The sequence below is a fragment of the Phyllobates terribilis genome, unplaced genomic scaffold (assembly GCF_046119375.1).
Source record: "Phyllobates terribilis strain yellow unplaced genomic scaffold, ASM4611937v1 Scaffold_4__5_contigs__length_816908805, whole genome shotgun sequence".
NCBI lineage: Eukaryota > Metazoa > Chordata > Amphibia > Anura > Dendrobatidae > Phyllobates > Phyllobates terribilis.
In genome coordinates this window covers 473,506,002-473,520,048 of record NW_027362764.1, presented here as the reverse complement: position 1 = coordinate 473,520,048, position 14,047 = coordinate 473,506,002, and the positions used below count along the sequence as shown (strand labels likewise).

At 44.1% G+C, this 14,047-nt stretch overlaps 1 protein-coding gene across 2 annotated transcripts in view; it reads left to right on the top strand.

Annotated features, from left to right (window-relative positions):
- Positions 1-14,047, top strand: part of DUSP22 (dual specificity phosphatase 22) — a 95,332-nt gene that overhangs the window by 68,784 nt on the left and 12,501 nt on the right. For both annotated transcript variants that reach the window (XM_073678694.1, XM_073678695.1), the window contains one exon: positions 13,814-13,888. In XM_073678694.1, the coding sequence (XP_073534795.1) occupies positions 13,814-13,888 (75 nt within the window). The remainder of the gene's footprint in view (positions 1-13,813; positions 13,889-14,047) is intronic.

The following is a 14,047-nucleotide window of genomic DNA, read 5'->3' as shown; positions in this document are numbered from 1 at the left end:
GCACATGGGGGAGGGGAGAGATGAGAGATGCACATGGGGGGGAGGGGAGAGATGAGAGATGCACATGGGGGAGGGGAGAGATGAGAGATGCACATGGGGGGAGGGGAGAGATGAGAGATGCACATGGGGGGAGGGGAGAGATGAGAGATGCACATGGGGGGAGGGGAGAGATGAGAGATGCACATGGGAGGGAGGGGAGAGATGAGAGATGCACGGGGGGGTGAGAGATGCACGGGGGGGATGAGAGATGCACGGGGGGTGGATGAGAGATGCACGGGGGGTGGATGAGAGATGCACGGGGGGTGGATGAGAGATGCACGGGGGGTGGATGAGAGATGCACGGGGGGTGGATGAGAGATGCACGGAGGGGGATGAGAGATGCACGGGGGTGAGCTGCACATGGGGGGGTGAGAGATGCACATGGGGGGGTTATGTTTACATAACTTTGTTGCCTTATGAAGGGCGGGGGGGCCCCCAAAAATTTCTTGCACAGGGGCCCACTACAGTCTGTGTCCGCCCCTGGGATGAAGTAAATGCAGCTGAACAGCAGCTGTCAGGACAGCTGCCCTGTCCTGCTGCAGGGCGTGATGGGGCCTCAGTGATGCGGCTCCTGGCACAGCACATTATGTGGGGCTCCTGGCGGGGACCTGGTCTACACTATATGATAAGTATGCACTAAACTCCAAATCCCTCCATTACCCCGCCCCCATATGACCAAAGCCCCGCCCACCCCACCCCCTCCTTGCTGGGCCATGGAAAAATGATCTTGCTTCAAGCCGGTCCCTGGTGCAAAAAAGGTTGGGGACCACTGCCATAAAACACCTTTGGAATTTGGAACACCAACTACGAACCAGACCTTCCCATCATTTGCCATTCACTTACCCATACAAATGCTGTATTGGCACAAGTTTCCACAAAACCCGTGACCGTATGATCCAATTTTGAGCCACATTAAATATTCTGTAAGATGAGTAAAACTGAAATAAGAAATTAGCAAAAGGGGAAAAAAATGTTGTCAAATGAAACAAAAGTAATACTTTGAAATTATGGTAAACAGAAAATGAATCTAACTTTTAACAATTAATAAATTAATAAAAAATGTATTAAATATAATAATTTGATAAATGGCTATGACAAGTCTACAGTGAAGTGGTCAGTCATAGCAGTGAGCCGTTTATTAATACATTTTCTTAATGATTGAAAAGCATTACAAGTAACATTTATCAACTCTGATCCACTTTCAATAATCTCTATGTATGTATTGTGGAGCATTGCATTATTATGGTATGCATCGATGGACTTGGGGCCAAAATGTCTGTGGTATTTTATTAAGTGTTGTGTGACAATACAATTTTAATATGCAGAAATGAAGATTTTTTTTTTCCAAGTGGATTTCGGTGCTGAGTTTATATCTAAATACAAATTACTGTGGACAGGAACTTCTCTAAGATTACAGTGGCATGTAAATATTTGGGCACCCCTGGTCAAAATTATGGTTATTGTGAACAGTTAAGCAAGTTAAAGATAACACCTTTCCTTTGTGTTTTAGGCTAAATAAAATCTATATATTTTTTTTATCTTTTACATTTTAAAAATTGCAAAAGGGAAAATGGGCCGAAAGTTTGGGCACCCTGCATGGTTAGTACCTAGTAGTTGCCCCTTTTTTAAAGTATCACAGCTTGTAAACGCTTTTTGTAGCCAGCCAAGAGTCTTTCAATTCTTATTTGAGGGATTTTCATCCATTCTTCCTTGGAAAATTCTTCCAGTTCTGTAAGATTCCTGGGTCGTCTTGCATCCACTGCTATTTTGACGTCTAGCCACAAATTTTCAATGATGTTCAGATCAGGGGACTGTGAGTGCCATTGTAGAACCTTCAGCTTGCGCCTTTTGAGGTAGTCTATTGTGGATATTGACGTGTGTTTAGGATCATTATCCATTTGTGCCATCCTCTTTTCAACTTCAGCTCTTTTACAGATGGAGTTATGTTTGCATCAAGAATTTGTTGAAATTTCATTGAATCCATTCTTGCCTACTACCCTTGACATGCTCCTTGTACCATTGGCTGCAACAGAGCCTCAAAGCAGGATTGATCTACCCCCATGCTTAATGCTTGGCGAGATGTTCTTTTCCTTTTTCTTTAATGCATTAGGCTTGTTTAGATGTTGTTTTGCATACTTCTGACTCTGAATTTTAAGACGAGGAGACAGGAGAGGTTTTCTTCTGATGACTGTGTCATGAAGGCCATATTTGTGCATGTGTCTCTGAACAGTAGAACAATGTACCACAACTCCAGAGTCTGCTAAATCTTTCTGAAGGTCTTTTGCAGTCAGATGGGGTTTCTGAATTGCCCCTCTAGCAATCCTACGAGCAGCTCTCAATGCAACTTTGCCTGGGCTTCCAGACCTGATCTTGACCTCCACTGTCCCTGTTAACTGCCATTTCTTAAAGGGGTTGTCCAGTACTTTAGATTACCCCCAATGTATCCCCCCACAGGGCCCCTAAGGATTTTTGTAATTAGCTTATGTTGCAGATACTGCCTGTGAGCGGCTGACGTCACGACAAGTGCTGGCAGCAGCCGGGGGTCTCTGTCTTCTGCGTTCCACGGTGGATGCCAGGCTGTGGGCGGGGTTACCCCCCACGTCACACCCGGCATCCACCGCGCGCTCTGCCTCTCCCCATTCATTGGGAAAGCGCGCGGTGGATGCTGGGTGTGACGTGGGGGGTAACCCCGCCCACAACCCAGCATCCACCGCGGGGACCCCAGCGCGGAGTCACGCCTCACTTGTGACGTCAGCGTGGGGTCACGTAATGCCTGTGAGCGGCCACCGATAGCGCCGCTCACAGGCAGTATTTGCAACGTAAGCTAATTACAAAAATCCTTAGGGGCCCCGGGGGATACATTGGATTGGGGGGGGGGGTAATCTAAAGTACTGGACAACTTCTTTAACTACATTTTGAACTGAGGAAAGGGAACCTTGAAAACACTTTGCTATCTTCTTATATCCTTCTCCTGCTTTTTGGGCCTTCACCATTTTCAGAGTGCTAAGCAGCTTCTTTGAAGAACCAATGGCTGCTGTTTTTTGGTACGGGGTTAGAGGACGCTGGGTTTTTATAAAAACCTACAAGAAGCAAAAATGAAAATAAACCTTGCTGTAAATAAATAAAAAGCAAGTGCATTTAAATAAAATGGGGTTCTTAGTAACACTGTTTTTGATCAAAAATAGTATGAAAGCTATCCCACCAGCGACAAGGTGAACCCATTCGGGATAGAACTTACTCTGTCTAATATTAAAAACCTTACCATGTGTCAAAGTTGACCTCTGTATGAATAAGGGCAGACTGAGGCCCCGGTCCCAAACTAGGAACACCAGCCATGGGAAGCTTTTTAAATGTGTTGTCCAGCTCTAGGAAGGGAGGCCACACCTAGGTTTGCACAGAATGCAGAATATACAAAGAAAATAACACAAAATTTGAGTTTGGTTTAAGTTAGTATACATGCAGCACATAAATGCATGTTTCACAATGGCCATGAATCAGAAAAACCTCAAAAAAGCAAAAATGAAAATAAACCCTGCTGAACGGGTTCACCTTGTCATGGTGGGAAAGCTTTCATACTATTTTTGATCAAAAACAGTGTTACTAAGAACCCTATTTTATTTAACCGGTTCCTGACCGCCCACTGTAGATAAACGTCCGCGCTGCCTGGGCTCTGTGCAGCGCCGACGTTTAAAAACGGTGGGTGGTCTCGCAGTGCTCAGGACCCCCAGGATCCTGCAAGCACTGCGATTCCGGTGCAGAGCGTTAGCTCTGACAGGGTACATCATCGGGAACTGATTAGATCAGTTCCCAGTGATGTTAACCCTTTGCTGTCTTCTATATGCTGTGATCTATAGTGATCGCGGCATATAGGAGACAGCAGGAAGAGAGGGGGACGTCTTACCTCCGAAGACCTCCGTTTCGTTTGAGGACCTGGGGTTGCTATGGCAGCTGGAGGTCACATGACCGCCTCCAGCTCTGCCATATATGGTGTCCTTCCTGTCTGGCTTCAGCCTGTATGTAGCTGATGCCAGACAGGAAACTGACTGAAACAGTCAGTGAAGATCTTATGTAATGTAATATATGTCTATTACATTACATGAGATCAGTGATCAGAAAAATAAAAATTAATGTCCCATACAGGGACTAAGTAAAAATGTAAAAAAAAGTAAAAAAAAAAGTTTTTAAACTATTAAAAAAAAAATCACAAAATAAATAAAAATAAATAAATAAAATATTAAACCAATAAATCTGTATATTATTACAAAACCAAAAAAAGTACACATATTTGGTATCGCCGCGTCCGAAACAACCCGAGCTATAAAACTGTCACACTAATTAACTCCTTCTGTGCACACCGTAATAAAAATAAATAAAAAACGGAGCAAAAAAATATGCTTTTTCATCATATCGCCAAACAAAAAGTGGAAAAAAATACGATCAAAAAGCAGAATAGAAATAAAAATGGTACCACTGAAAACTTCACCTTGTTCCGCAAAAAAAAGCCGCCATACAGCTCCATCAGCCGAAAAATAAAAAAGTTATAGCGCTCAGAATAAAGCAATGCAAAAAAAATATTTTTTTTTCTATAAAATTGTTTTATTGTGTAAAAGCGCCAAAACATAAAAAAAATACAGTAAGTGTAGTATCGCTGTAAACGTACTGACCCGAAGAATAACGCTGCCTGATCACTTTTACCACACGCAGAACGGCATAAAAAAAAATTCAAAAAACAATTCCTGAAGTGTTTGTTTTTGTTAACTTTACCTCCCAAAAAACGGAATAGAATGCGATCAAAAAATGTCACGTACCCAAAAATGGTTCCAATAAAAATGTCAACTCGTCCCGCAAAAAACAAGCCGTCACATGACTCTATCGGCCGAAATATGGAAAAATTATAGCTCTCAAAATATGGTGATGCAAAAACTAGATTTTGCAAAAAAAGCGTATTTTAGTGTGTGACAGCTGTCAGTCATAAAAACCCGATATAAATCTGGTATCTCTGTAATCGCACCGACCCGAAGAATAAAGTAATCTAATCAGTTATATCACACTAGGAACGGCATAAAAAATAAATAAAACAAATATTATTCACCTGCTACTGATTTGTTTATTATGTCTCCCAAAGATCCCAGTAAGGCTCTGCTCACATTTATCCTGTGCTCTGCGCTGAGCACTTACACCAGAGTTTCCGTGTAAATCTCTGAAATACGTGATTCAGCCAGAACCCATGATGGAAGATTCCCTGTAATGAGGCAGATATACGCCACTGTGGACGCCGTCTAGCCTGGGATCCCACGGTGTCATTTGTTTTAGGCGTGCATAAAAGTGCGGTTGGCCACAGTTTTGTGCACTTCTGAAAAAAAGGACACCACTAAACAGAGGCCAGACGGAGTCCAGAGTAACTCTGCTGCCTCATTATAGTGAATGGATCCCGCAGGGGTTTCATCTGAATTACATCACTTGGAAATTTAGATGGAAACCCCGATGTAAGTGCTCAGCCTAGAGCGCCGGATAAATGTTACGTAAAATGTTCCCAATAAAAGCTTCAACTCAGTCCTCAAAAAAAGCTAGTCCCCGCTCAGGTCCATCATCTGTTAAAAATATAAGGGACTTCCAAGTTACTGGTAGCAGAAAGGCTCTGGAAAAGCAAAATGGTCCTTGCCCCCCAAAAGAAATTCAGAAAATTTTGTGCTCCCAAATCCAAATGCCTATTCTACAATAATTTGTTCTCCAATTGTCAAATAGCACTCCGTCCCCCTCAAATCTCACCGTATGGCTAAGTGGTACGATACAGCCACATATGGGGTATTAACACTTTTAGAAGAAATTGTGTGACACATTTCGGCACCATTTTTACCCATTGCCCTGTGTGAAAATGTAAAATCTGAGGGTAAAACATTTTTTTGTGGTAAAAATATAATTATGCTTTTTTCACTGCCCAATGGTATAAATTTAAAAATTAAAAAATGCTCACTACTTCCCTAGATGAATTCCTTGAGAGGTGTAGTTTACAAAATGGGGTCACTTGTGGGGGTTTCTGCTGTTTTGGCATGTCAGCGACTCTTCAAATGTGACATGGTGTCTGCTGCCTATCCCAGCCAACATAGCGCTTCTTTCTCTTCCGAACCCTGCCGTACACCAAAGCAGTGGTTTTCCCCCACATATGGGGTATCGGCGTACTCAGGAGAAATTGTACAACAAATTTCATGGTGCAATTTATCCTGTTACCCTTATGATAATGCAAAATTAGGGAATGAAAAACATTTTTTATGGGAAAAATGTGAAAATTTTATTTTTACGGCTCAATATTATAAACTTCTGTGAAGCAGCTGGGGGTGCAAGGTGCTCACCACACATCTAGATAAGTTCCCTAAGGGGTCTAGTTTCCAAAATGGTGGCACTTGTGGGGGGTTACCACTGTTTAGGCACATTAGGGGCTCCCCAAATGTGACATGGCGTCCGCTAATTATTCAAACAAATTTTACATTCAAAAAGTCAAATGGCGCTCCTTCCCTTTCAAACCCTGCCATGTGCCCAAACAGTAATTTGCCTCCACATATGGGGTATCGGCGTGTTCAGGAGAAATTGCACAACAAATTTCATGGTGCAATTTATCCTGTTACCCTTATGATAATACAAAATTAGGGAATGAAAAACATTTTTTGAGGGAAAAATGTGAAAATTTTATTTTTACGGCTCAATATTATAAACTTCTGTGAAGCAGCTGGGGGTGCAAGGTGCTCACCACACATCTAGATAAGTTCCCTAAGGGGTCTAGTTTCCAAAGTGGTGGCACTTGTGGGGGGTTTCCACTGTTTAGGCACATTAGGGGCTCCCCAAATGTGACATGGCGTCCGCTAATTATTCAAACAAATTTTACATTCAAAAAGTCAAATGGCGCTCCTTCCCTTTCAAACCCTGCCATGTGCCCAAACAGTAATTTGCCTCCACATATGGGGTATCAGCGTGTTCAGGAGAAATTGCATAACAAATTTCATGGTGCAATTTATCCTATTACCCTTATGATAATGCAAAATTAAGGGATGAAAAACGGTTTTGTGGGAAAAATGTGAAAATTTTATTTTTACAGCTCAATATTATAAACTTCTGTGAAGCACCTTGGGGTTCAAGGTGCTCGCCACACATCTAGATAAGTTCCCTAAGGGGTCTAGTTTCCAAAATGGTGTCACTTGTGGGGGGTTTCCACTGTTTAGGCACATCAGGGGCTCTCCAAACGCAACATAGCGTCTGCTAATTATTCAGACAAATTTTACATTCAAAAAGTCTAATGGCGCTCCTTCCCTTCCGAACCCTGCCGTGCGCCCAAACAGTGGTTTTCCCTCACATATGGGGTATCAGCACGCTCAAGAGAAATTGCACAAAAAAATTTGGGGTCCATTTTTTCATGTTACCCCTGTGAAAATAAAAAAAATTGGGTCTAAAGTAACATTTTTGTGAAAAAAGTTAAATGTTAATTTTTTTCTTCCACATTCCAAAAATTCCTGTGAAGCACCTGAAGGGTTAATAAAGTTCTTGAATGTGGTTTTGAGCACCTTGAGGGGTGCAGTTTTTAGAATGGTGTCACTTTTGGGTATTTTCTGTCATAAAGACCCCTCAAAGTGACTTCAAATATGATGTGGTCCCTAAAAAAATGTTTTTGTAAATTTTGTTGGAAAAATGAGAAATCGCTGGTCAACTTTTAACCCTTATAGCTCCCTAACAAAAAAAAATGTTGGTTCCAAAATTGTGCTGATGTAAAGTAGACATGTGGGAAATGTTATTTATTATCTATTTTGTGTGACATATCTCTCTGATTTAAGGGCATGAAAATTCAAAGTTTGAAAATTGCAAAATTTTCAAAATTTTTGCCAAATTTCCGATTTTTTCACAAATAAACACAAGTTATATCGAAGAAATTTTACCACTATCATGAAGTACAATATGTCACGAAAAAACAGTCTCAGAATCAGGGGAATATGTTGAAGCGTTCCAGAGTAATTACTTCATAAAGTGACAGTGGTCAGAATTGAAAAAATTGGCCCGGTCACGAAGGCAAAAACAGGCTCTGGCGCGAAGTGGTTAAATGCACTTGCTTTTTATGTATTTATAGCAGGGTTTATTTTCATTTTTCCTTCTTGCTGCGATAAAAACCACAGCAAGACCAATTCTAGTGCGATTCCGCTGCAAAATCGCCGCCATTGCCTTGCATTGGACCGCATAAGATCCGCGTGACTACATGTAGCCGTGCGGAACTTATGCAATTTAATGCGCGGATGGTACCTTGGTCTGGAGAGGAGGAGACTCTCATCCGATCCAGTTACCATCGTACATACAAGTTAGAAAAGAATTATAAAGTTCAAAAAAAAAAAAAATAATAATCATACTCACCTGTACATCGCCCCCGGTCTCCTCCCGGCGATGATGCGCTCTCCTCCGATCCCAGCGGTGATCTGCAAGGACCTTCGGTGACGTCATTTAGTCAGCTGATGGTCACGGGACCATCACCGGACCGCTGACGTCATGGAAGGTCCTTTTACATTACCGGTACCTGTCACGGAGCCAGCAGCGACGCCGGGAGCAGACCGAGGCCGCCGGAAAGGTGAGTATAAGGTTATTTTTTACGTTCTTTTTTTTTAACATTATGTTGGTCACACAACATAAATCCATGCGGGTTGCATGGATTTATATTGTGTGACCAACTTTCAAGCACTTTTCCAAGTGATGCTAAAATCGCTTGGAAAAGCGGTTGACAACCCGCATGCGAAATCGCATGTGCAAAACGCGTGACAAACGCTTGTCCCTGGCAGGAAAACGCATGTACAATCCGCATGCGTTTTTTCTGCCAGGGAGATGCAGAAACACTCAGAAAAAATCCGGGGCATTTCTGCATCGTGGGCACATAGCCTTAGTCCACACAGAAGACGCTGTGTGAGCTGGCTGGTTACAGCTACAGTCACATGATACCGGAGATGACCAGAAGATAATGACCGGTACATATTAGTATGCACACTTTGTACACACATTAACGATGGATTAAGTGAAAGGGGCAATAAGAGTGCTCTTTTAACTATTTGTTTTCCACAATGGAGTCATATGAAAGGGTGAGAAAAGGCTGAGAGCAGCTTGTTGTTTGGATGGAAATTCTGATTCCAGCTATGTATCACTTAATTTTTTCACAACTGATGCATCCAGTAAACTATTTTCTTCTGCTGTAGCAGTGCTCTGAATACTGAGCCCTGTTTATCCTAACCCCCACCACTGATTATCAATATAGATAATCAGTGGGGTGGGGGTAGTTACACAGAACAGTTAACTAGGCGGCAAGTGATACCTAGTCCTATAGTGATACTCTCCTGCTGAAAAAACACTGATTTTATTGAAACAGCAGCACATAGCCCAGTGGGTGACACGTTCCTGGAATCAGGGTCTTTGCCCTTACCATGCTGCTCTCAGATTACATAGCAAAAACCTGCTGACTAATTATTTTTAAGTAGCCTAATTGATCTTCTTAGTTGCAGACAAGAAGAACGCACAAAGTCATAAATAGAAAACCAAAATATGAGATGTCTGCATCTGATTTTGTGGGTACATTGAGACTTTGGTACTATGGGGCTGTGATGAAATGGTCAATACAGAAAGATTGAAATCCTATTCTTTAGGAGTTAAAGGAAATCAGCATAGTTTTAAGGGAGACCTGAGCAAAGTGTTGCTGTTGCCTATGGGTCACATCCGGCCCTTTAGCTGTTCCATGGACTGGGACAGCCAAAGAAATGGAATCAGTAGTGCAAAATACAGTCGTCCCTCTATCCAAAGTCTCAATTTCACTGGATGGCCATACCGGTGAATACAGTGGTGGGAAGAAGCGTCCGTTGGCTCCCTCTCTCACCATTCAGGCTGTGTGTCTGAGTCTCAGATCACTAGATCGCCTCAGCTGAGCGGAGCCTCGGTCCACATGCCGCACAGACCGGAGCAGTGCTTTGGGAGAACAGGCTTAAGTGAGCAGTTTTATTTTTTCCATTTTTGTTAGTTAGTGCTTGGAGGAAATTTTGGGGTCATAATAATGTGTGGGGCTGTGTAGGGCCGTCATACTATGTATGGGACCTAAGGGAGCATCATAATGTGTGTGGGGACATAATTGTGTGTGTGTATGTGGGGGAGACAGCTGTGGGGGCCATCATATTGTATGGGTTGAGCAGCTGATCAAGCTGAATAAGGAGCAGTATAATTTTATACACTTTTTATAAAAAGCAGTTACTATATGGTGTTGATTAGATGCTAGTGGCAGAATACATGTTACAGTAAGCCCTATTGTAACATGTATTACCAGTAGCAGCAAGTTGGTTTAACTCTGCTCAGTATTAAGTGATACCAATTAATATGTAATATTAATATTTATATAGCACCAACATATTCTGTAGCGTTTTACAATTCAGAGGTTTATAGATAACATAGATGAAGATAATACAACTAGATGGTGGCCCGATTCTAACGCATCGGGTATTCTAGAATATGTATGCGGCAGACCGGGCACAATCAGCAGAGCGGTGTTTAAATTTGGCGCCAAAATCGCTGATTGGTCGCGGCCGGCAACTGCGACCAATCAGCAAAGCGGTGTTGAAATTTGGCGACTGTATCGCTGATTGGTCACGGCCGGCGGTCGCGACTAATCAGCAGAGCGGGGTTTAAATTTTGCGCCAATAATGCTGATTGGTCGGGGCCAGCGAACGTGACCAATCAGCGGAGCGGGGTTTAACTTTTGCGGCAGTAATGGTGATTGGTCACGGCCGCGACCATTCAGCAGAGCGGTGTTTAAATTTGGCGGCAACAATGCTGATTAGTCGCGGCCGGCAATTTGGCGCCAACAATGCTGATTAGTCGCGGCCGGCAACCGCGACCAATCAGCAGGGCGGGGTTTAAATTTGGCGCCAAAATCGCTGATTGGTGGCAGCCGGCGGTCGCGACCAATCAGCAGAGCGGGGTTTAAATTTGGCGCCAATAATGCTGATTGGTCGCGGCCGGCAACTGCGACTAATCAGCAGAGCGTTGTTTAAATTTGGCGCCAAGCTCGCTGATTCATCACAGTAGTGTTTCAATGTGGCGGCAAGATCGGTGATTGGTCGCGGCCGCTATTTAAATGTGGCGCCCAAATCGGTGATTGGTTGCGGGCAGCGGCCGCGACCAATCAGCAGAGCGGTGTTTAACTTTAGCGCCAAGATCACTGATTGGTCGCGTGCGGAGAGCGCGACCAATCAGCGAATCGTATTGTTGAGAACCGGGGAGCGGAATCGTATTAGTGAGGACCGGGGAGCGCCGCTGCCTGTGCGGCTACTTCCGCTGCAAGAAGCCGGGACATGAGCGACTGCTCGCAGCAGAAGTATCCCGACCCGCAGCGCCGCTCCCCGGTCCTCCCTTGACACCCTAGCCGCTGATGTCCCCACAGTATCTGCATGGTGTTACTAAGGTCCGGACATTTGTGTTAAAAATCGCTGATTGGTCGCGGATGCTGCCCGCGACCAATCACCGATTTGGGTGCCAAATTTAAATATCGGCCGCGACCAATCACCGATCTTGGCTCCACATTTAAACACCGCTGTGCTGATTGGTCGCGGACGCTATTTAAATGTGGTGCCAAAATCGGTGATTGGTCGCGCCCAGCGTCCGCGACCAATCAGCACAGCGGTGTTTAACTTTTGCTCTAAGATCAGTGATTGGTCGGGTCCAAAGACCGCGACCAATCATCGAATCGTCTTGGGGAGCGCCGCTGCCTGTGCGGGTACTTCCGCTGCGAGAACCCGGGACATGAGCGGGCGCTCGCAGCAGAAGTATCCCGACCCGCAGCGCCGCTCCCCGGTCCTCTCTTCTGCATGGAGGTCAGCGACGCCGGCGGTCCTTCCGCTGCTACCGGCCGGGAGATGAGCGCCTCGCGCCGCTGATCTCCTGGCTGCATCTCTGTCCCGCAGATGGGTACGGCGGTCGAGGTCCTTCTGCTGGTACCGGCCGGGAGATGAGCGCCTCGCGCCGCTCATCTCCCGGCTGCATCGCCGCTCAGCTCCGTCCCGCAGATGAGCCGCTAACGGCCGCCATCATTTTTCAGAAATCCCGCGGCGCTGATTGGCCGCTGCCGGACCAATGAGCGAATCGGGATTTTCCTAGACAGACAGACAGACAGGATAAGACGATTTTATATATATATATATATATAATTAAAGCAAAAATAATGACGACCCTGCTCGTAAGAGCTTACAATCTACAATGAGGTGGGGGTGACACAAAGTACAGATACTTATTCACAATGATGGTCTGGCCATATTTAGGAAATGGGGGGATAAAGGCTTTCTGAGCTAGTCATCAGACAATATTTGTAGGGCTTTTGGGTGCGGTGGAGTTTGATGGAGAATTATATTCCGAGAAATAGTGAATGGGCTATATATAAGAGGACTTCAATTAGGAAACGTGATAGGCCGCCCTAAACAGATGTGTTTTTAGGGAGCGCCTATATAATAATAATGAGCAGAATTAAGACACCCGTTAGTTTAACCCTTAATAAGGCTATGTGCCCACGATGCAGAAATGCTCAGGATTTTTTCCTGAGCGTTTCTGCATCTCCCTGGCAGAAAAAAAAACGCATGCGGATTGTACATGCGGATTGTACATGCGTTTTCCTGCCAGGGACATGCGGAAATGGAGCGTTATTCACTGACATTTCCGCATGCGGATTGACAAGCGCTTTCCAAGCGATTAGCATCACTTGGAAAGTGCTTGTCACAACTAGGTCGCACTATATAAGTCCATGCAAACGGCATGGATTTATATAGTGTGACCCGAGAGAGTGGTTAAAAATAAAAAAATAAATGTATACTTACCCTCCGATGGCCCCCGGTGTCCCGCTCACTCCGTTCTCCCTTGCCGACAGCGGTGGATTGAAAGACCTGCCGACGTCAGCGTCGCGTGACCCGTCACATGACTCTGACATCAGCGCAGGTCCTTCAATCCACCGGGAAGCAAGGAGGAGCGCAGCGCGGGCCGCCGGAAGGTAAATGTACATTTATTTATTATTTTATTCTTTTTTTTTTTACAGATTTTTTAATGGTACCTGGGTGTGGATGAGACTCTCCTCTCATCTACACCCGGGTACCATCCGCTCATTAGAACGCGCCAATTACGCAAGTACAGATGCAGTCTTGCGGAATTGGCGCGTTCTATTGCAAGTCAATGGCGGCGAAGACGCAGCACTTCCGCAAAATAATTGGTAGTGCTGCGTTTTTTTCCGCAATGATAATCCGCAGCGGAAATTTCCGCAGCATGTGCACAGCACATGCGGATTATCATTGGGGGACATGGCAGGCCTTCTACCATGCGTTTTTAATGCGTTTCCGCAGCATTTCCGCAGCTGCAAAAACGCTGCAGAAACGCATTAAAAAGGCATCGTGGGCACACAGCCTAACAGTCACGGTCTCTCATGTAGCCGCTTAGGAAAATTTATTGTCCACCCCTGGTTGAGGCTAAACATAACACAGCCTGCATACTTCTCTAACCTTGCCTGTCCATAAGTATACTAGATTCACTAGTGATGAGAAAAGACTGAAGAATTGCAAAATTACGCAGTTAGAAAAAAAATTTTTTTCAGGACTGGGATATGTATGTATATATTATTTTTGATGTAGAACTTTTTCAAAATGTTGCATAAAAAGACCAGTTTTGTTTATTGAAGTTGATGGATTTTCGTACCCATGTGTGCACTGGTAACATAATCTTTTTGTATGGAATTTTCTAGAACACAGCATTTTAAAGAAAGCACAACATTTATCCACGAGTGTCGGCTAAAAGGTGAAGGATGCCTTGTCCACTGGTATGTGTCTTCAAACATAATATATATTTTATTATTTTACGTTTCACCATTGTTAATTTGGTAGACTTTTAGTTCCCTAATAATAGCAATCCGTGCTCCAGATTTGACTTATTGCATATTATACATTCATGACATAACTCATCCATGTCCTATGTTATG